At 36.4% G+C, this 24,644-nt stretch overlaps 1 protein-coding gene across 2 annotated transcripts in view; it reads left to right on the top strand.

Moving 5' to 3' along the window:
* Nucleotides 1-24,644, top strand: part of vps50.L (VPS50 EARP/GARPII complex subunit L homeolog) — a 123,911-nt gene that overhangs the window by 59,553 nt on the left and 39,714 nt on the right. For both annotated transcript variants that reach the window (XM_018267314.2, XM_018267313.2), the window contains exons 14-18: nucleotides 8,952-9,043; nucleotides 12,553-12,647; nucleotides 12,969-13,067; nucleotides 19,975-20,065; nucleotides 23,201-23,377. In XM_018267314.2, the coding sequence (XP_018122803.1) occupies nucleotides 8,952-9,043; nucleotides 12,553-12,647; nucleotides 12,969-13,067; nucleotides 19,975-20,065; nucleotides 23,201-23,377 (554 nt within the window). The remainder of the gene's footprint in view (nucleotides 1-8,951; nucleotides 9,044-12,552; nucleotides 12,648-12,968; nucleotides 13,068-19,974; nucleotides 20,066-23,200; nucleotides 23,378-24,644) is intronic.

The raw sequence follows: 24,644 nt of genomic DNA on the forward strand, positions 1-24,644 counted from the left end.
AGTCGAGGAGCATGGACATCAGTCTTTTTAATTCAAGAGCACTCCTGGGGCCCGAAACCCTTCTATTGGATCAGGAATTGCAAAGACCCTCTAGAGATTCTAGAGTCCAAAATCTTTTTTTCTTTGTATTCTTCTTGACCATCCATGGAGACAGAAGCAGGAGGAGATTGCTCCGACGAGAAGCGATTAATTATTGCCCGTTTCACCAGAGATAGAAGGAACACATTAGGGCTTTGCATCTCAGGGGGAAGCTGAAGTTTGACAGCCACAGGATTAACAATCTCCACAATGGGGAATGGACCAACAAATTTTGGACCCAACTTGGGGGAAGGAACTTTGAGGTGAATGTTTTTTGTCGAAAGCCACACTTTGTCCCCAACTTTATATAAAGGAGAAGTTTTCCATCTTCCAGCATAATTTTTGTGGCACAAGGAACTTTTCTCCAAATTGGCTTTGGTAGCTGATCAAATGGCAGACATGTTGGCTACATGATCATCAGCTGCTGGAACATCAGACAAGAGGATGTCTTGAGGGAAGGCTTGCGGATATTACACATATACTGTCAAGAAGGGCGATCTACCAGTGGAGTCATGACATAAGTTGTTATGAGAGAATTCTGCCCAAGGTAGTAGATTGGCCAAATCATCCTGACAGAGTGATACATGACTTCTCAGGAACTGTTCCAGTGCTTGGCTTACCCTCTCTGCTGCCCTGTTGGATTGAGGGTGACAGGCAGCGGAGAATTGGAGGGTGATACTCAGATCGCCAAAACTTGGACACAAACTGGAAACCTAGGTCAGATACAGTCACCGCTAGAAATCCATGAAGTCGAAAGATATAATGAATGAACAACTGAGAATGGCAGAGGGAAGTTTACGAAGAGGGATAAAGTGTGCCATCTTACTGAAGTGGTCAACAACTACCCATATTATAGTGTTCCCCTTGGAAGGTAAATCGACAATAAAGTCCATAGCTAAATGAGTCCAAGGATGGAAGAGGTGGGTAGAGGTTGCAATAGCCCGCTAGGGCAAGAATGACTAGACTTAGAAGAGGCACAAATGGCACACACACAGTCTTTCACATCCTTCCGAAGGTTTGGCCACCAAAGGAGACCATTAACCAGCTCCAAGGTCTTTTTGACACCTGGATGTCCAGCTTGTTTGGAACCACTGAAGGATGAGTATACAGAATTCGGGTGGCATGTATACCATACCTATGGGGGTCTCAGCAGGAGCAGAGGACTGGACAGATAGGATCTGGCTGGCCATTTAGGGGAATAGGTTCTTGATCTTCACTGATGCGACCCTCAGGTACAATGCTTCGGGATAGGGCATCTGCCTTACGATTCCTGGAGCCAGGGCGGTATGTAAGGACAAAGTTGAATTGTGTGAAGAAGAGTGCCCACCGAGCTTGACGAGGGTTCTGTCTCTTGAGAGTCTGGATCAATTCCAAGTTTTTGTGATCAGTATAAATGATGACAGGATGAGGGGCTCCTTACAGGAATTTTCGCCACTCCTCAAGTGCAAGTTTAACTGCCAGAAGCTCATGATTCCCGACATCATAATTTTGCTCAGCAGGAGAGAATTTTTTTTCGAGAAATAAGCACAAGGTTGTAGTTTCCCATCTGTGACTTGTCTCTGAGAGAGGATAACTCCAGCCCTGACGTCGGAAGCATCTACTTCAATGAAGAACGGTTGTAGAAGGTCAGGATGTCAAAGACAGGAGCAGAGGCAAATGAGTATTTCAGGGATTGAAAGACCTCCAGAGCTTCAGGGGGCACGGCATTAGGTTTTCCTCCCTTTCAGATGAGATACAAGACAGAAGCGATATGAGAGGAGATCCCCTTGATAAATTCTTGGTAGTAGTTAGCGAAACTGACAAATCTTTGTATGGCCTTGGTGCTCGTAGGGAGAGGCCAGTCTTGGATTGCCATGACCTCAAGAGGGATAATGTAACATAGGAAGGGAATCTTAGGCACCTTGAATACACACTTCTCCAGCTTGGCAAAAAGAGAGTTTTCTCGGGACGGGAGAGAACTTCATTATATGTAATGATATCGATATTTCTGGGTAGTCCTGGTCCTGCTGACTGAGGTTGACGTTATACCGTAAATAGTCAAGTATAAGCCGAGTTTTTCAGCATCCAAAATGTACTGAAAAAGTCCTACCTCGGCTTATACTCGAGTCAGTGGGCAGTAGCTGAGATTGGGGAGAGACTGCAATATCACACAGCGCCCTCTGTTGATTATATGAAAGAATAACAGTGCGCCCTCTGTTGGTTATATGAAAGAATAACAGTGACTGCAATATCACACAGCGCCATCTGTTGGTTATATGAAAGAATAACAGTGACTGCAATATCACACAGCACCCTCTGTTGGTTATATGAAAGAATAACAGTGCGCCCTCTGTTGGTTATATGGAAGATTAACAGTGACTGCAATATCACACAGCACCCTCTGTTGGTTATATGAAAGAATAACAGTGACTGAACTATCACAAAGAGCCCTCTGTTGGTTATATGAAAGAATAACAGTGACTGCAATATCACACAGTGCCCTCTGTTGGTTATACGAAAGATTAACAGTGATGGCAATATCACACAGCACCCTCTGCACATGGTAGTGGGACATTGCACACAGTAATCCGTTTGGCAATTCTCTGTCACCATCAACTTTGCAAAGAAGTCCGGTTGATCGCTGGGGGGGGTCGCTTTGGCAGAATGTGCGCTGCTGGGAGACAGGGCTGTAGTTGTGTCTAGGCTTATACTCGAGTCAATAAGTTTTCCCAGTTTTCGTAGGTAAAATTAGGTACCTCGGCTTATACTCGGGTCGGCTTATACTCGAGTATATATGTTACTCTGGGACATTTCTCATGCAAGGATTAAAATACCCCCTACTGTTAATGTTTTTATTTAAGTCAAGGAAATCTGAGGTACCTTTTAATAGTAACGGGTACTGTCCATTGAAAATTACATACAAGTACAGTGCCCTAAATTCCGTATTTTACTCTGAGACCCTTCTTAATTTTAACAACTTGTATCCCTTTAAATATTTGGGTGAATGAACTTAAAGTAATTATATGTCCAGTTTTTACAATACAGTTACTGGCTAACTTTGTGGAAAGAGCAGGTGCAATTTTTGAATCGGTAAATTTATGTCTATAGACTGTGGCAAATTGCTTTATTATGTGGAATATGTGTTACAGTGCTGTGTCTGCTGCTTTCCTCCCCACATAAATTTCAGTACAAATGACATGTTATTTGTGGAGCTATTGGGAAGTGCTTACATTAACTTGCAGCTTGATTTTAAAGTAGATATTAAATATGATTACAAACTTCAACTACAGCTATCTTGTTGCCTTTTGATGCAATCTGTGAAGAAACAGTTTCAAATCTTTCATCTAAACTGCACAGAAAAAATAGATTCTATTGAGCTCCTTCAGCATCCTTTTAGATATTTGACTTGTAAATTGAACTGTTATATTCCACTTGCTTCTATCCTGCCTGAAATATAATGAAATATTTCTGTATTTTTTTAATCATTTTATATTGACTTTGTTTTCCTTAAGTGAAACCTTTTATGTGGGCTAAGAAAAACTACAGTGACGCCTAGGGAGTTATTTATTAAAGGTTGAATGTTAGAGTTTTTTATACCTTGAACTCATAGCTTGAATGGTATCTTATTTAAGAAAAAACTGTAATGGTCTAATGGAAAAAACTTGATTCTGCAAGTTCGAGTTGCCAAACCCGAAAAACTTGAATTGATAGAGTTTTCGGTGAAAAAAACCTCAAATCACTCAAATCAATCAAGTTTTTGGGCAAAACTTTCGGAAAAAAACTTGAACATCATGAAGGTTATTAACATCTTCAAATGGTTCAAGAGACCCCTGCCATTGACTCCTACATGACCTTGAAAGGTTTTATTAAAATTGAATTATTTCCAGGGTCGGGGTATAATAAATCTTGAAAAAAGATTTTGTAACCCGAAAATGTGAGTTTTTCCCTAAAAAATTAACTCCAACTCTCAAATTTTCATGGAAAACACAACTAGAACCTCAAAATATGTGCCCCTAATGACAACTTTATTGGAACTCCCCATAGATCCTCTATAGTGAGCCTCTGTGGTACAAATAACAAGTGGGTGTGTTCCAATCACACGTCACACGTCTGTGCTTACACAGGGGGAATGAAAATGATTCCCTTTCAAGTCTGTCTAACTGCTGGATAATTTTAAAGACACATGTCTTCTATTTAAAGAGCTGTAAAATGGAGTACTGTAAGGGTCTAGTTAGAAGGACATGTGCTAGACCCAGGTAGCAATCCAGTTCAACTTGCAGACCCATGCGTTATTATTTTCACAAAGCAATCGGAGCAATCCTGAATACAAAGAAAATAAACTTTTCAACCCCCCTATGAGCTTTGTGCAATCCTGTAAGTGACATCAATGTGAGAACACATCTGGGCAAATCACCAAACAAAGATAAAGAATATGCATTTTTCTGTCCCTGCCATTAAATAGCCCACATGCTGCCCGCACCCTACCTGACACCCCTTGCCAGGTTGGGAGATAGGCGTTTTCCAAACTTAAACCCTACCACTTTACAGGTATCAGCAGGAACTTGAACTGATGTAGGATTCTAGAGTAAAATGCTTTGTAAAATTTTGTTAGTGATACTATAGGGCTGATTGATTACTAATCAACAGTTGGGATGGAAAAAATTAGACTAAAAATTGGAAGTGAGGCCTTTATCTTATGTGCACTTTTCATTTCTTCCTTGCAATTAAACATAATTTTAGCATCAGAAAGGCAATATACTGTACAACTGAATTAGAAAATGAACCGCAATAAAATGCTTTGTGTCTGAAAAAGATTCTGCATATTTTAATTAAAAGAATAAACAAAACAACAAGCTGCATTGTAGACTAAAGCGCAGTTGGAGAGCTGTTTTAATTTGCCAATTTTAAACTAGAGCAATTGTGGGAGGGAGAGAAAGAACAAGGTGAGCGCATTATACCAAGGTAATTAGCTGCACTTAAACTATCTCTGCTGATTCAAGGGGTGGAAAGGATTAAAACTAAACTAGGTTCCACAAGGCCTTACAGCAAGAAAATTGTATTTTCTTTACCAGTCCCATGTTTTTGACTGATAGTGACCATGTGCATGTAGCGCATTTTATAGTGGCTTATCTACTGGAGGTGCGGGTGGTGCAAATGCACCCGGGTCCGCATCCCCTTGGGGCCCTCAGGGCGCCTACTCCGATGCGAAGGCACACAAAAAACGGTGTCCGTAGGGGGGTGGGGGGGGTCAGGCTGCATGGCCTGCACCCGGGCCCGACCCTCCTTAGTTACAGCAATGCCATTTTATAACAAAGCTGGCACGCAACATAATAGTTGATATACCTATTGCATATGTTTAGGCATATGTTTGTGTAATTTGCACAAAGAACATCTGTATGGCAGGGTGATGAGAAAGAAGCCCTTGTTGTATGCAAAAGCTCATTTAGACAAGCCACAGTCATTTTGGAACAATGTCCTTTGGACTGATGAGACAATCCATCATGCTGTGGGGCTGTGTGGCTAGTTCAAGGACTGGGGCACTTGTTAAAGTCGAGGGTCGGATGAATTCAATCCAATATCAACAAATTCTTCAGGATAATGTTCAAGCATCAGTCACAAAGTTGAAGTTGCACAGGGGTTGGATATTCCAACAAGACAATAATGACCCTAAACACACTTCAAAATCTACAAAGGCATTTATGCAGAGGGAGAAGTAAAATATCCTGGATTGGCCCCAATTTGAATATCGTGGAAAATCTATCGGATTATTTGAAGCAGGCTGTCCATGCTCGGCAGCTATCAAATTTAACTGAACTGTAGAGATTTTGTGTGGACAAATGGTCAAAGATACCACCATCAGGAATACAGACACTCCTCAAAGGCTATAGGAGGTGTCTAGAGGCTGTTACATTTGCAAAAGGAGACTCAACTAAGTATTGATGTAATATCTCTGTTGGGGTGCCCAAATTTATGCACCTGTCTTATTTTGTTATGATGCATATTGCATATTTTCTCTTAATCCAATAAACTTTGTCACTGCTGAAATACTACTGTTTCCATAAGGCATGTTATATACAGTATTAAAAGGAAGTTGCTAATTTGAAAGCTCAGCCAATGATAAACAAAACTCTAAAGAATTAAGAGGGGTTCCCAAACTTTTTCATATGACTGCATAATGTCTTATTTGATATCTGAATCTAGAGAGCACATTCACTTTTAGGTCTCAGTGGAAATCCTGGGATCCCTTTAACTTTCTGTTTATTGGATGAAACAGTGTGTTCAGCTAAAATAGGTTTGCCTATTCTGATTTTGAAGGAAAGTCCAGGTTCTCCAAGATAGGTGTCACTGGTGAAGGTTGTACAAGCAAGTTGTGCTTAGTTAATGCCCTTTGCCACAGTGTCAGAATGTGGATAGTGGAATGTAATAAAGCAGGATATTGTGGGAGTTTAATTTAAGTGTGGAGTTCATCTATATCAGCGTTCCCCAACCTTTTTTACCCGTGAGCCACATTCAAGTGTAAAAAGATTTGGGGAGCAACACAAGCATGAAAAAGTCCATAGGGGGTAACAAATAATGGCTGTGGTTGGCATTTGGTATCCCCTATGTGGTTATCCCCTATGTGGTTGGCATTTGGTAGCCCCTATGTGGACTGGCAGTCTACAGGAGGCTCTTCTTGGCACTATACTTAGTTTTATGCAATTAAAACTTGTTTCCAAGACTGGAATTTTAAAAAAAACACCTAATTGAGGATACCGGGAGCAACAGCCAAGGGGTTGGAGAGCAACATGTTGCTCACAAGCTACTGGTTGGGGGTCACTGATCTATATGATCGTTCCAGTTTAGAACATTCAGTTGATGGAATATATTCTATCCATTCCTTTGCATGTTTGAGTGGGTTGCTTTATAATAGTTGGATAGGTTTGGAACTCCAAGCCCTCCCTGAGTTTCTTGTACAAATAGTACTTCCTCTGCCCAGATTAAATTCAGTACATCAGATTACAGTTTATCCAATACAGTTTTTGGCTATAGAATTCATGGGAGAAACATCATTTTGATAGCAGCAATCCTACCAAACCAAGAGTGTCGATAAGGGCTCCAAGTTTGTACATTGAGTTTCAGTGAGGCTAAAATAGGTTGGTATAAAAACACATTAATGATGTGATAAGTGAGCTGGGGAGATGTGTGAATTGGGATAATAGAGCCTGTGGTGTAGGTCCTGTAACTATAATTTACTTTTCTGATACATTGGTTTTAGCCAGCTCTCACTGGAAGATTCCAAAGAACAATAGTGTGACTTATAGGCTCAATATAAAAAAAGAGTAATTTAGCTAAGCAAAAGTCTTGCTTTCTTGGAAATAAGTGACTTCATATTCAAGAAGTAGGGTGCCACTGCACACAAGGGGTAATAATAAAGTGCAGAGCAGGGGAAAAAGTGCAAAATAATGGTCACAAACTAGCATGTTATGAACACACTTGCACTCTGCCTGTACTATTCAGAATTGCACCAAAATGGAGCACATGGTGGGAGGAAGCATCTAGGCTACTTTGGCCATCATTGGGTTAACTTGATTTAGAGGGGTAAAAATAGTGTGAATTCTTTAATATTTGTAGCAAAAGAGCTCAATATATTTGAGCCATTCAATATAAAATAGTACCTAGGAATCCTGATTCCAAAATTGAATTTGATATCCATGTAGAATAGACACTGTTCCAACCATATAAATACATTTTGCTGAATCTTTAAACTGTTAACCCCAAAAAAAGAAGAATATACCATGAGTGAAATTGAAATGTCACATACTTTAAACTGACACTGTTTTGGAATATTAAGCTGTTCTATGGCAAGCTTTCATTTTAGATCTCACTAAAAGCTGTTTAATAAATCACTGGGGGTTATGTTTCATCTCTGAATATGGATATGAAACATCTGAATACATCAGAGTACTGTTTTGATAATGTAAAGAAATCTCAGACAATTTCTGGAATGTTTTTGCCAAGTATGCGTTTGCTTCTTTATTTTATTTTTTATTATGTCAAATTGGTTAGGATCTCACCTATAAATGCCATTTTAATATGCAGTGTTTGATGAGATTATGAATTATGAAATATGGAACTTAAAATTATGGGATTTAAAATTGAGGTTTAAATATGTTAATACTTGAATATAAATTTGTTAATGCATTTTAAAAATGCATCAAGTCATGGTACTTATGATTTTCAGATTTTCTTTTTGCAGTCCCTATGGTCCACAGACAGTGGAAATTGGGAGATGGATACATTTTAAAATCTTTTTATAGCCTTCCCCTGCTTTTTCAGGTCCTCATTCTTTGGAGGAGCCCATGGTTGTTGAGTGGCAGCCCAAAGTTTGTTGCATCAGAGATTTTATTAGGCTGTGCAATTCTCAACAGGTGACAACTCCTAATAGTTATTAAGGTCTAATAAGGTATCTAGTAGTCATTTCTTATTTTTTTTTTTTTTTTATTAAATATGTAATCCGTCAAGGGATGACCTACTTTAACATTCAACTGTATTTACTGTATATATTTTTTGCATCAAGGGGAGGCCCATTCTCATTTTAGTGGTTTTTGAAACCACGAAAAAATACATTTTCTCTAAAATCAAAATTTCCATGTAATTTGTCAGCACGAAAAAAAAAAATCTGAAAAATGTGCTAAAAAATACAAAAAACTTCAAAACGTCTAGAAGTCTGAATGGCTAAAAAATGTCCAATAGGGTCATTGCAGCTTCCATTAACTTCTATGCTTTTACTTGGCAAATTTTTTATTAGAGATTTTTGTGTTTTTTAGACAAAAAAAAGAAATACAGGCTTCTTAATGTTATGCCTGGTAAAGAAAACATTCTGGTTATTCTAACATCTTTCATTTTTTCTTCAGACATGAACAATGTCAGTGGAACAGAAGATACCAACTTTGATCGAAGTTATATAAAAAAGAAATTGGAGCATGGACTGTCTCGCATATGGCAGGTTGTTTTCCCATTTGTGTCTTTCTAAATACAAACTAGCAAACCTAATAAAGTTTAGTCGTTGCTGATAAATATTGGTAGCTAGAATACAGAGAAAAACTTCAGCGCTGGGATATTGTTCCTCTTTTAACTGTAGCAATAATTTAGATCTGGATAAATGTGAATTAATTTATGGAAGGGAATATTTTCCATCATAACTTTTATTATTGATACCTAACCAAAGTTATTCATAAGTAATACATGTAAGGTGTCTTATTAGTTCTTTACATAATGAAACCAAATGGAGCAATTAGTCATACAGAGTATATTAAAAGCAGATTATTCCACTGAGCTGTAGTTCCTATGTTATTTAGATAATATTACATCATACATACGGCCATACATTATAAATGCAGGGTGTTCCCCCTTGCCCAATATTTAGTCTATCACTGCGAGAGAAACAAGGTTTAATTATTTTGACAGAGGCATAATTGTTGGGACAGGTATAGTAGAAGTTTGAATGATGAATATGTTTCTGCCCTGTCATCCGCAAAACATTAGTTTGACCTTACGTGATCCAACATTCATACATTTCATCAAGGCATGTGAATTATATGACCTATATTGTTTATGACATTACAAATGCACCATTACAATGTGCGTAAATAGAAGTCCTGTGGCTAAAGCAATGCAATAACAAACACTGGATAAAAGTAAAGCCCATAGAAGAAGTTTACTTGAAAACATTATTTATCAGTGCAATCAATTTAAATTGAAATAAGAGTCAGAGAACAATTAATTGTTCTGGATTATGTTATTGATCATTGTTTAGAGCTACTCGCCCTGACCCAAGCAAGGTCTTTTTCTATAGGTTAACCTAGGGTATTGTTGCTAAAACGTTTCCTTTATAATAAAAGGCAATTTTTGAATGCCTGCCCCTAAATGATGTAATGTTACCTCCAGGACCTCTAGGCTATGCAACCTGTCAAGGGAATTTTAACACTACAGAAAGGCTATGGGAAGTGATGGAAAAAAAAATATGTTGCCATCTATAACTATTAAGTCCTTCTGTTCCTTAATTTCTGCTCTTGCTTATCTGGTGCATTGACCTTTGCCAGATTCTTATTCTCTATATGCAGGAACAATGTCTACCTATTTGAACATTGAGGCTAAAAGCAGTTGCAAATTGCCCAATTAAGATATATATACCATTTACCGCCATACCTTACTGTAATTTATTCTTCACAAAGTTATCTTCTTTGTGACCTTTGCAGCAGATGTAAGTATTGAGACATTGTTGATGTCTCCATCTGTAGTTATTCAGAAGGGTGATTGCCATAAATTATAATGGAAACTGATAAAGCTTTTATGTTCATAGGACAAAAGTGACAGTATATTGCCCTGACCTAGAAAACATATGTTTGGTATAACTTAGTAGTATTAGTAGTAGTTCCAGTAGTTTGTGATGTCCCTTGATTAAACCAAGAAAGCATCTCGACAATTTTCATGGCAATATGGGCAAAATGTGGTGAAAATGTTTCAACATTATTTTTGATTTATATATGGATATCCAGAATGGTTCTTTCATAAACTTTTTACTATAACCCCAAATTCTTTGTAATTTTACATTGCCACATTTGACCATGCAGTGTATCACAGAATAGGTTACCCTCTCCCCATCCACTTTTGTCACCTAAATAGGAAGAGTGACTCTATAGTCTGAGGACAAATAAAGTAAACAAATGACATGAAAAAGGAGAAACTCTTGAGTGCATGCCCCCACACGTTACTTACTAAAGCTTACCAAATGAAATCACAACCTTTGATTGGTTGTGTTGTTACTGGATTGCTTATATACAATTATTCTAATGGATTTTGTTCAGTCTAGCAAAAATTTAACAGTACGCCCAGTAGCACATTTGGGTCCGGTGCTGCCCTATGCACTGGACCCATGAGTGGCCATCCATGCATGCACAATCACATCAGTATATGTTACTATGCAACGTGCCTGCATGTGATGTCACTTCTGTCCACATTCTGCCTAAGGAAGCCCCCTACCCCCTGCCTCTGCTGCCAGATTTGATAGGAAGTACCGGACAGCATGGGAAGTGACTTCTTTTTCTGAAAGTTTTATTCACCATATTTGTCCCATTGTCAAGCACTCCACCAGGACATTTGGCCTGGGGGGGGGGGGATTTTGGTCCTTCATGATATTATTGTCTGACATGTTTAGTCTAAGTTATATTAATATTCTGTTGTAAAGGTTTCAATAAAAAACATAAAATACCTAAAACTGCCGCCCTGGGCACAAGCCTTCGAGTGCTACACCTCTCAGTACACCCTGCAGCATAGAAATGATTGCAATGTTTGTTTGATATCACAAAGCAAAGGGGCTTAACATTCTGAAATGTATGTTTTCCATATATCAAAATAAACAGGAGCATGTCCTATGAGTAAAAGACTAATCATATAGGAATCCTATTAGTATCACTAAAACCAGCTAGTATCCCCGCATGATAATAAATGTGAGATTCCCTTATTTATAGACTGGTTAAAAGCTAATGGAATTAACGTCTTCTCTCTGTGGAGCCTACTTCTGCTCTCTCTGGAACCTGATTACATTACATACCTGTTTGCCTAAGAATCTTCTTTCCTAGTACCCTTTCCTTGCAGCTTAATGTTATTGTGCTCCCAAAAATAGACCTGATTCTCTAGAAGGTTGATAATGATCCTGAACTCAGACTCAATGTCGTACATGTCCTTGTCTTCTGCATGGAGAAGTGATTGCTTGGACTAGATATAAGAAACTAGTGGGCCGTGCCAGTAGCTAGATGGATGAAAGACCGCGTGTGTTTTCATCTGCCAGCCTATGAATCCTGTGCCTACCAAAATACTCATTGACAAAGCACTCAATATGTAGACTTTGTAAATTACTTAGGCACAGGATGTGCAAAACAAATGCATAATATGATGTATGAGACCAAGATACTAATTTTTTACTGTAGAAGGGAAATTCAGAAACAAATTTGACTTTCATTGTCATCTCAAGGCTAAAGAAATGCAGTACTGAACAAGACCGGTACTGCAGTACTGAACAAGAAAATTCAAATCTGTTCCTGGGAGAAATAAAAGCAGCATATTTCACACATTTCATATCTGTCTTCAAAGCTGTCTTTTTCTATAAACTCTTATAAACCCTTATGTAGCAACTTTCAACAAAACCTGATGGAGATTTAAACCATGTAATGTAAAGTAAAGGAGAACACTGAAAGCTCAAGCTGAATAAAGTGCCTTGTTAAGTTTTAGTTTTACATGGTGTTTTCATCTTCTTTTACTTTCCTGACATTTCAGTATGTTCTCTTTCTGCTCTGTTGAGCATCAGAAGGAAAAAGTCTGCTTTTGTAAGAATGTGTTTGCGGACTATTTATTTATTTTTGACTGATGGAACATCTGACAGGTTACCCTGCAAGTGTCTGACAGATAAATGTTCTTTTCTTCTTTTTTTTTTTATTGTTTGTTATTGGTTTTCAGGATGTTCAACTAAAAGTCAAAACGTATCTTCTTGGAACGGACATGTCCAACTTCAAATATGATGATTTTATCTTTGTTTTAGATATAATCAGCAGGTAATTTTAATATCATCATCATCAAAATCACCATTAATGTCTTTATTCATATGCAGTATCAATGATTTATATAATCTTGTCTTACAAAATTGCAAATCCTAATCCTAAATGTTTTGTCCATCTATGAATTATAATAAAAACATTTTTCATTTTGTGGACTGAAATCACACCATTATGGGAAAAAAAAGGTTAAATAATATCTCAATAAAAAAAATGCTGCGTTTTGTGGACTGAAAGCACACAATTAATAATAAGTAATACAAATATTAAAATCAAGAAGAGAGTACAAGACCATAACCAAGTGTTGGTATTATCTTTCAGGTTAATGCAGGTTGGGGAAGAGTTTTGCGGGAGTAAATCTGAGGCTTTACAGGAGTCCATTAGAAAACAAAGTGTCAACTACTTTAAAAATTATCACAGGTAAATGTATTATATTTCTGAATTCTACTCAATTGTCTCTGTTTTTTTTTTAGTTTCCTGTAAATGTCCAGTCTGCATGTTGGAATCTGGCCACTGAACGATAAAGGAATTCACAGGGGGTCACACCCTGGCAATCCATATACTGATAATATCATGCAAAATGTATTTTTGGTAGCTTTATGGTGTCCTGCCTATTCCAGTTGTTTTCCTCATACAATGAATATTGGGTGGTTTGGGCATATTGGTAATATGTTATCTGATAACTCACCATCAGTGTATGGTTAATCAGTCACCATCAGTCATCACATCTGGAACAATAGAAATGTGTCAGTTATTTTGGCTCAGGGGCTATTGTCAGGATACCCCTTATGGGCATCTTAACTTGCCAAGAAATATGTATGCTGATTGTAGATGCAAGAATTAATTTGCAGCTTCATCTTGTTTGCCGTAATATAGTTAAATTCTTTTGGCATGTTGCAGTTCGTAGTGTTTTACACTGTAACACACAAAGAAGATGCAGGTTTGATTCTTTAAATAGGTGAAGTACAATAATTGAGTTTTCATTATTTAATGTTTGTATTTGTGTTGCCTTATACACACTAGTCCTTTAGTAAATGATACATTATGAACACATTTTAATCTAATACATTAGATAAATAAATAAAGAAAATACTGTACAGATAACTGAAATATGCAGTCCTTAAAGGATTATGGTGCATATTCCCATTGTTTCATTATGGAAAAATATCTAGTGGTTGGATTTTCAAATCACCCTAATGCTGAAAAGATTTCTGTAATAGACGAATACAAGAGTCTTTTGCACTCAACCCATTATCAATATATTTAAGACATTGAGTCATTTTGTGCATACAGCTACTGAAAAATGCCTTACCCTTTAAACAACACAGGGATTGTTTGTCCATATATTGCAATATATTTCAAGCTTTTGTGGTCACAGCCTCATTGCACCCCTGCCTAATGGTTTTAAAAATAAGCTGTGAGCACAACTTTCCCTTGTTTGTTAAGATTTCTGTAATATCAAGTTAAGAAAAAAAAAAAGAAATGTTTCTAAGTGTATTGAGTGGGTTATTTATCAATGGTTAAGTTGAGTTTTCCCAAAAATTTAAAATTTTAGGTGTAGGTATTTGAGGGTAGTTTTGATTCAAAACTCGAATTTTCAGGTTAAAATTAAAAAAAAACAGATTTATGATACCTCAAAGCTAAAAATAGCTACAGTCCGAAAATACTCCAGCTAAAACCTGTTGAGGTCATGCAGAAGTCAAGGGCAGATGTTAATAGCCTTCATGATGTTTTTTTTTTTCAATGGGTTTCGCATGAAAACTCAATTAATTTGAGCGATTCTAGTTTTTTTTCCCCGCAGAAAACTCAATTAATTTGTCTTCAGGTTGTTAACCCTGAATTCACAGATTCGAGTTCCACTCCATTGAAGTTTTTTCTTAAATTAGAAAACATTCAAGTTGTGAGTTAATTCAAGGTATAAAAAACCTCACAAACCTCTAAAACTCGACCTTTGATAAATAACCCCCTTAGTGTTGCAGTTTATCACAATTCAATCCATACATACCTTCTCCTCAAAGAATTTGTGCTTACTGATTTTTAATTTAGGAAATAAAGGGCAAAAAGTTGCTGTCATAATAGTTGAGGAGTACGTAATCTTTTAACTTAACAGAGTGACAGTTAAAAGAAAGTTTCTAGATATCTTGAGACTGAGATAAGGGGCCCAAATAAATATTACTTAAGAATGGCTTGAAGCAGTGTGAAAACCTCTGCCACACAATAAAGTAGCTTCTGTAAATATAAACCCACATAGACATTTCGGTGTGCAAAGCAAGCTAGGCCCTTAAACTTTATAGAAACTGAAATCGAAAAAATCATATAAACGTATTATATTTTGCATTAAATGTGTTTTTCTGTGCTAAGTTCCCATGCAAAGCTGTGCAGCAGAATTCTAAACCTATTCTTGCAGTCATGGCTCTTCTGTTCCAAATTATTGGTTTCATCTAGCACTGAAATTGATTTTCTAAAAGCATTCCACTGTCAAAAATGATAGATTTTCTCATGCTTATTCAAGAGGATCTACTACTTAACAGTGGCCGCCTATGCTGGAATTTGATACTTATAAGGGGATTTTTCACAGCAAGAAGTGATTATTAACAGTTATGTGTGTAAGATTTCTGCATTTTCATAATCTAGGTTTTGAACTTTTATGTATTAAATTGGTTTATTTCATCATACACAAGCTATTTATATTATTATGACTTCCTGTCATTTAGAATCTTATAATGCACGAAAGCCTTGAATAAACGGTAAAATGTATACTTAACTCTTATCACTCATATCAGCAGAACTTGATAACACTTATGTCAAAACTCATGGAAACATGTATAATAAATACTTTACCCTCTGTTGTAAAATAATAGGGCTGTAAAATGTCATCTCAGAGTTTCAGGGCTTAAAATCATGTGACCTTTGGTTTATGTAGACACGGACCTGCTCAGTAACTTTTCATATCCTTATATTTTACAATGGGGGGGGGGGGGGTACATTGTTTACTATACAATCTACAATTTGAAAGTTAATATTAAAAAAAATTGGAAATTTGGGGACTCTTGAAACATTGGCAGCAGATCCAACAGTTACTAAACCCTTTTCTGATTGTCATAATTTTTTTCCACGCTTAAGTCACAGCAGATCAGTTCATAACAATGTGTTCATTATTCATTTCTATACAATTTTAGAATATTATTGAGCTTTGTGGTTATTAAACTTAAAGGGGTTGTTCACCTTTAAATTGACTTGTAGGGGGTTATTTATCAAAGGTCGAGTTTGTGAGGTTGTTTATACCTCGAATAAACTCATATCTCAAATGTTTTCTTATTTATAAAAACCTTGAATGTAAAAAACCCAAATACTCGAATTTATCGAGTTTACAAAAAAAAACTTTTGCTACATTTTGATAAAATTGCATTTTGATAAATTTCACTTTTAGTATAATATAGATAATGACAATTTTCTTTTTTTATTATCATTGGTGGTTTTTGAATTATTTAACTTTTTATTCAGCAGCTCTCCAGTTTGTAATTTCAGCAATCTGCTAGGGTCTTGCAACCCTTTCAACAAGATACTGGAATATGAATAGGAGAGGGCCTGTAGAGAAAGATAAGTAAAACAAAGTAGCAATAACAACACATTTGTAGCCCTATTTGAAAGCTTGAATGAGTCAGAAGAAGAAGACAAACAATTCAAGCTATGAAAAAGGAAAAATGCTTAGAATTAGCCATTCTATATGATAAGTCTCATTGAAAGTTGAAGGTCTCCCTTAAAGGGGTGATTCATATTCCACTTTCCTAACATTCCCACAACGGCTGAGTGACATAAAGAATCCATGATCTGGAGCTTTTTCTTAATGTGTAGCTCTACAGAGGCAGAGCATAGAAAGCTGGACACTAGGTTACATGATATGGTTAAGACCCCAAATGCACAGGCCCTTATGAAGTTAAGATGACAAAACACCCTTGGTGGTGCCGCCTTGTGCTCCCATTCCACGAAGCAAAGTTTTGTATCACTGCACCCTGTGTAGCTCTGCGATATTTTATTGCATTTGGATAACCTGTTCCACATTTTTTCTTTCTTTATATTTGTTTTACTTTTTATTTTCTTTTGTTTTCCCTTCTGTTATGATTATTATTTGTGACAAAATCAACTAAATAAAGTTAAAAAAAAGGGGTGCTTCATATTATAGATAACTTTTTGTATGTTATAGAATGGCCAGTTCTAAGCATCTTTTCTGCTGGTCTTCATTCATTATTTATTTATTTTATAGTTTTTTAATAATTTGACTTCTTCTTCTGACTCTTTCCAGTTGCAAATGTATTGTTATTGCTACTTTTGATTACTCCTCTGTCTATTCAGGCCTCTCCTATTCATATTCCAGTCTTTTAGTCAAATCAATGCATGGTTGCTAGGGGAATTCTGGCCAGATTGATGAAGTTGTAAACGGAAGAGCTGCTGTGTAAAACGCTTTTTGGCACTTGAATTTCCAAAGGAAAACACTTCGGTAATTTCAATCATTTTACCCAAACGGTCTTTTGTAATGAAGAAAGTCTTCGGCACCTAAAAGCTGCCATAGTTTTTCTTAATTCCAAAAGCCTGTTCAGGCAAAAGATTGCTTAAAGAGTCCTTAATGATTGCTTGTGCTGAAAAGCATGAGCAGCTTTAAATAGGCCTCTTAGTAAAGAGATTTTCATGGTCTCTGTACGGGTTTAACTAGCATATGATACCTGGCTTCACAGAGAAAGGCCTTCAGCGAATGTACTGTAACCCAGATATTATAGTCCTCCTAACAATAAAACTCTGTGGATATTTCAAATGTTCCAGGCCAACAGAAGACATTTCAAATAGCTTTCATCGTGATCATTTAGGTGTGACCCATCAGAGCATATTGAAGGCTAGGCTGATGGAATGCTCCTAAGCTATCACAGCTGGCAGACCGTGAATTCTGCTTCTTATTAAGACAATCTAAATTGGACATTACCAGTCAGTAACTTAGATGCAATGTCAAGCTGGTCCAAGGGAAGGCAATGTTCCCACCTGGTTTAGCACTCTCCTGTACTAGGGGTAGTAAGACACATTTTTTAAGTTTATAGATGGAAATACATGCAGCTAGCCTTCATCCATGACACTATTATGTTCTAAACCTTTCTTTTCTCAGATATAGATAAAAGAAGAAAATTTCCTTTTGGAAAAGAGTATTATGCTGCCTCATTTTTTCTTCTTTTGTCATGTGTTCCACTTTATTGAATCATTATTATATAAATGTCAATGACATTTAGGGAACGGAGGTCACAATAGAAGTGTAGAGAGAATAGAAAAACAGAATAGAAATTGTATAAAAGAACAGATTTGGCAGCTTGACCGTCATATCACTTGCCTCATGCACATAGACTGCTTATTGGTTTCCTAAGCTTGTTCTGATAAGCTCTGTATTCCGCTGGGCTGTTGTTTAATTCTGCAGAAGATCTTACAGTAATCCACTGCACTCATTGAATGGACTTTTAAGTGGTGTAGTAGGTTGCATAACATTGCCTGAAACAATGCGACAGAATTTAAAAAAATCTGTTTCAGGTTTCGAGGTTAACATGACACAAATACCTGCATTCTATCTGCAATGTCTGTAACAGTCTTTTTTTTTTTTTTTTTTAGAAAAATACATGAAGCAGAAGAGTAATTTAATATGATTTCAGTGTTGGTTGTGGATATCCTAAAAGTCTCACTAAGCATTTCTTTATGAACAGTACTTGACATAGTTTAGTCTATGAGCAATCTCAGTGAGGTTTTCTTGCTGCCACGATACCAGGAAAATGATACTCCATTAATGCCTGTGTCAGCCTGCCCTTCTTTACCCCCCCCCCCCCCCCCCAGTTGCTAGGACATGATCCTTCTGGCTTATTTACATGTATTATAATACTACAATAACTATGGAATCCCATAAAAAAAAAATATGGACAATGGAGGTTAATGCAAGACTGAAACTGATAAGTAACACTTTTAAAGAAACAAGTCAAACAAAGCAGGAGGAATTAATTATATATTCTGTAAAGGTTGTGGTCAAAACAGGCTCAAAACCGCAGAATCTTTGCTGCAAGGTTTATTCAACACAGGTGTTAAATAAACCTTGCAGCAAAGATTCTGCAGTTTTGAGCCTGTTTTGTCCACAACCTTTACAGAAAATACAGTCTATTGGCTTCTAAGTGGGACAGAAGCAGTGGCACAGGCAAGTAATTGTGTAATTGGTATCAACTTATATTATTTCTGATGAATTAATTATATACCTTTGTATTGACCACTTTTTATTTCATGATACATTTGTGATGTGGAAAGCAGTCATTCTCAAACTGTTTGGCAACTTGGAAGAGGCCTTAGTAGATTCCTTATTCCACATGTGTGGCCCTGACTTTCAATACTGGAATGTTACAGTTTGCATTTACATGTTTTGAAGGGGGTTGTTAAAGTAGATATTTGAGAGGGTGGCTTGGCCGGGCCTAAAGACAATTTAACAGGGTTTTCAAAGACCCTAGACACAAGGCAGGAAACTGCATGTTTGGATTGTTGCTGAGGAAAGGGCAATATAGTCATTTGTATATATGATATCTGGGATGCCAGTGTATTAGGGTTAGGGATGAGATGTTTCAAATGACTATAAAGTTTTTGCCAAGTAAGACCTTAGGGCACTGAAGGTAGGCACACACACCAGTAAGTTTAGCTTGATGTTTATAGAATTTAGGTCCAAATTATATACAATGTCAACTGATTAACTTACATGAAAACTTTGTGTGTGTGGTCAGCTATATGATCTAAATGTTCCTGAATTCTGCAACTGGAACCAATTCATTGGAGCTTGAGTTCATAGTAACCCAATTAAAGTATTCTCATGCTAAAAATACTGCTGAAAAGGGATACACTTATAATCAAGTGTAAAAAGCAATAATAGATTTATATTTTTACGATTTAAAGCTTTACTATGTTTATTTAGAAAAAATATTACCTGTCAATTTTTCAAATTATCTACTGAGTTATCCCACATACATTAGTCATTCTGTGTTGTAAACCCATGGGATCTAAAGTCTCTGGGAGTTTTATGAAAGTTTAATGATTCATATTTTACTTTGTATTTGGTGAAGTGCATGAGCTGCATTTAGAAAGTTAATACATTTTTGTAGCCTTTAACACTCAAGTCTGCTCACCACTTCCCTTGAATTACTGATTATTTTTTATCCTGTTCAAGACATTGGGATGATATCAATGATTTATTTATGTTCGGCACCAAACAGATTATGCATGAGGCGTTCTTTTTTTGTGATTTAATAAACATAATTTTATTTTTTAGAACGCGCCTCGAAGAACTAAGAATGTTCCTTGAAAATGAGACCTGGGAACTTTGTCCTGTCAAGTCAAGTTTTAGCATCTTACAACTACATGTGAGTAATTTGCTCACTGTATATTTATTATTCTCTCTCATTTACTTTTTACTTAAATTATATTTTCTGTTCAGACTCTTGTGAGATATAACATACCTTTCTCAAACTTAGGGGTAATTAGCACTTCCCAGTTTACATAGTTTCTGTTTGCTGCCCCAGAAATAAGGATTTTGCCCATCCATGGAATTTGAAGTTACACGCCTTGAGTCTAGGGTCCTTGGAGGTTATTCAAAACTGCAGACGTAGACCTGTTTATCCGTATTTCAAATATCCATCCTAACGACCCCAAACGGAGTATATAACTAATATATGCACTCCTCTGGGCTATTGCATACTTGCTGTTTTTCCAAACTCTGCCAAAAGAACCCCAAAAAGCAATTGAAGATGGAAGGGACATTGTCTACATATAAGCAACTTAGGGCACCGAGTGTAACTTTTTCACTACCAATATCTTCAACTCAGACACACTTTCCTGGAGCAATTTGAGGCATGGCCACTTCTCAATCATAGCAATCCACTTGAAAAGGATTTGGAGTCACCTCTGGGGAACAAGTTAGAATACACACTACATTAACCGAACATTTGAAGTTTTACTTGACAAACAAACTTAATTAACCAGTAATATGATAGCTGGAAAGATGTTACCAAAAACCCTACAACCAACTGATCTTAGACAGGGACAAACTCAAACAATTTAAATTTTTACGTAGAATACACTTGACACATATATGCCTGCAACAATGGGCCATAGAGACACAGATTTTTTTTAAAGTTTTGATATTTCATTGCAGTTTAGCAAAATCAGATTAAAAAACATACTTTTTTTGTTTCTAATTGTATATATTCTTATTTGTATTTGTTCTTGCCTTGTTTCTTTTCATAAGCAACCGTCTCAGTTTATGGAATATGGCTGATTAAAATATAAATTGGTCTTTAGACACAGTGATAACATCCATATTATTTTCTTTTGGTAAAATGTATGGAAGAATTAGGGAAATAGACGGTGGTGAATCGTGCACTTTGCTTTCTCTTTGTACATGCTTTATGATTACTAGATGATATTAAGATATGATTTTTATAGCTGCAAAACAGGCTTGTTTATTACTGTGACAATATAAGCAGCCGTGGCTTCTGCAGAAAATCAAGGCTGCTGCAAACACATCAACTTCACTTTGATCAGTTAAAAGTATTTTAGTTGTGATTAAATCATGTATTTAAAGGAGAACTAAAGCTTAACTATAAAAGTTGGACAGAATTGTTGGACGTTATGTTTTATGGGTTCTGTACCAGCCCAAGGCAACCACAGCCCTTTGGCAGTAAAGATATGTGCCTCCTATGATGCCCCAGTAGCTCCCCATCTTCTCTGCTGATTTACTGCACGTGCTCTGTGCTGCAGTCATTACAGACCAAAGCACAATATTCTATGTATATATAGAATATAAATGTCACAATATAAGGCTGATTATAAATAATTTCGATTATTAGTACAGATATTAGTTATCCAGAAACCCTGATAACAATCAAGTAAATAGAATTCACTAGTCTCCTGTTTAATACCCAAGCTCTGATTTGCTGTTATGGAATACTAGACCTGATACCAACAAACTGACTTATTATATTAAATATTTACATTAAATATTAAGACAAACTAAGTAATTTAACAGCAGAATTTGTGGCAAATGACATATATTACCCAAACAGGGTTGATCGCTTAGTCTTTGTGTACTCGGCTCCACAGTGAGACTCCACTGACTTCTTGCTTGTCTAGCTTTTCTTGGCTAGTGTTGCAGTTCATCCCTGAGCATGTTGCTGACAGCAAGGAAGAATGTAATACTATACTGTATATATCTTGCGCCATTCTCAAGACTGGAACAAAGTCACCCTGTGCTTATGCTAAAGCATTTATGAGTAACCTAATCTGTCTGAAATACTTCTGCCAGTGTATAGTTTGATATGATATTATTTATTGGGCTACTGTTGTAGAATGAAATTGGTTTAAGTCACGATGACCGAAAAAAACTATTTAGGAGGAGACTCTTTATGTTCATTTTGGGTTATGAAACCTCATTCCAAGTCATTTTCAGGAGGCAAAATATGAAACCAGATATGAGCAGGAGAAATATGAATAATGTGTTGGTTTATTGCTACTGCACAGTAGAGTCAAATCACCACTGCTACAGTAGAACCCCCATATTTGGGAACCCAAAAAATTATGTAAAATCCGGGAAAATGTAAAACGTGGGAAGTATAATATACATTATATATTGGTGGGACCAAAAATTGGTGTAAAATGAGAGGAAAGAAAATCAGGGGATGTAAAATTAAGGTTTTGCTGTATTTATAGCTCAAAGGGCTCAAATTGTGGTGTGCATAAAGAATTTTGTGTGAAAACACAAACATTTGTATTCATTCTGACCTGAGCACGCAGTGTTTACAAACTGTGCACAAAAGTTGAAAATGTGCGCACAAGATAATTTTTTTCCGCACATAAAGCCAAGAAGGAATTAGAGGGAACATTGAATGGTGGCTGCCCTATATGTCCCCTTTTGCTTATTAGCAAATTTTAAGTTTCTTTTTCAGTTTCAGTTCAGTTTTCGAGATCAATTTGGTAGACTCATAAAAAACGATGGGTAGAATGTGTTTTCACCGTGTTCAATGTACTTACATATTTTTACACAATAGAGTTTTTAAGATTTCAAGATTCATTCAAGATTTTTTTTTGAAAATGTAATTTCTGATAAATCTGCCTATCCAAGATGATAAGGCATTGCCAGAAAACTACAGTAAGTTGCACACAATGTATCTATTGATATGATATATACTTTCTATCTATCTATCTATCTATCTATCTCTCTATCTATTATCTATCTACGGTATCTATCTATCTATCTCTCTATCTATCATCAATCTATTATCTATCTATCTATCTATCTATCTATCTATCTATCTATCTATCTATCTATTATCTATCTATCTATCTATCTATCTATCATCTATCTATCTCTCTGTATTTCATAATTAGTGATATAATTGTACCTCAAGCAGCCCTTTTGTTAATGATAAAGAGTTTTCAGAATACGTCAATAATTTTTAATGAATACCTGTGCTTAGTTACAAAATTTACTTCTTCAACAGGAATTCAAATGCTTGGGACAGTCTCGCTCCCCTTCTATGTCGCCAAGTAAGCAAACCTCTTCCGCTGAATCGGCAGCAGTGTCATTATTTGAACAGTACACAAATGGAGGAAATCCCTTTGAGATACAGGCTGCTATAAAAGATGATGACACAGAGGATGTTCTTGCTGCAAATGGGGTAAGAGTTCTCCTTTTAACTAGCAACAGTGGAAAAACAAGGCATTTGCAAAACCTCTATATGGTATTTCAGGGCCATTTTACTGCTTATTTAATGCAAGGTAAACAATACCTAAAGATGTTTTGTAGCTGTAAAATATGTTAATTTTGTGTACCAAAGTTTTGGATTTTGTACCTTTTTTAATATTTGTTTTTTATTACAAAGTTTAGCAAATACAACCCAATTGCTTTTAAAATTTGAAGAGAGGACTGATGGGAAAATTGAGCTATAAAAGGTTTGCTTGAAAAGTTCATCATGAGCTCAATGCTAAAATACTTTTGCCAGTTTTTTTCATATTGAAAAACCATGGATTCTGTTAATAGTTTAGCTGTATAGAGGCATTAAAGCTAGTCCAGAGGTACCTTCTTGAGAGGTAGATAATATAGATAACTAATGCATAGATAATCCCTCTGCATAATTATCCGTAAAACAAAACATTCTCAACAAAGGGTAAAGAGCAGGGATTGTTTATGTAGAGCATATGATCTCCAGTTAGACTGTGGAAGTAAAGTAATGCTCCATTACTAATATATAATAAAAGTACTTTAAATATGCATTTTTAAAACAACAGGCAGAAAGTATTTTCAGCATAAGTACTATTTATTTGGTTTATGTTGATAAAATTGTGTATATAGGTGTATACCCTTTATAAGTTCCCTTGAAAGGGATTAAAGAAGGCGCAAAGAAAAAGGGTAAGGTGTGCAGAACTGTATACTGAGAAATTTGAAGTTCATTTATTAAAAAGGTTGAGTTGGTGGGTAGAAGATCGTATGTAGGGAACTTAAAGGGCACCAATCATGACCAAAATCATTTACTAAGTAAATACACTATGTGAAAGTTCAAGAAATCCGATTTTTAAAACAGTTTGAATTGTTTGTGTAATGTAAATGATCAGCTCACTATACATTCTGTAAGTTCTCCCCTATCTCCACTGCAGTTCTAGCTGAGGCAGGCATCTTGGATTTCACTGGCTCCTCCTACCTATATCTTCCCAGCCAACTGTAGCTCTGAAATCTCACACATGCTCAGTTGAAATTCCTTGTTTGCTTATAAACCCTTCTAAGCTATTTTCAAATCAGCCAAAGTGTTAGCTGCTGTTCAGTAGTGCTGCCACCTGCTGGAAGTTAGTGTGTGCCCTTCATTTACATAATGACTTTACCAGCAGGGGACAAGATAGGGAAATCTCATGATACTTCTAGTGGAGGAGTTTACTTAAACAAGGTATTCT

Source organism: Xenopus laevis, chromosome 6L (assembly GCF_017654675.1).
Source record: "Xenopus laevis strain J_2021 chromosome 6L, Xenopus_laevis_v10.1, whole genome shotgun sequence".
In the NCBI taxonomy this organism is placed as follows: Eukaryota; Metazoa; Chordata; class Amphibia; order Anura; family Pipidae; genus Xenopus; species Xenopus laevis.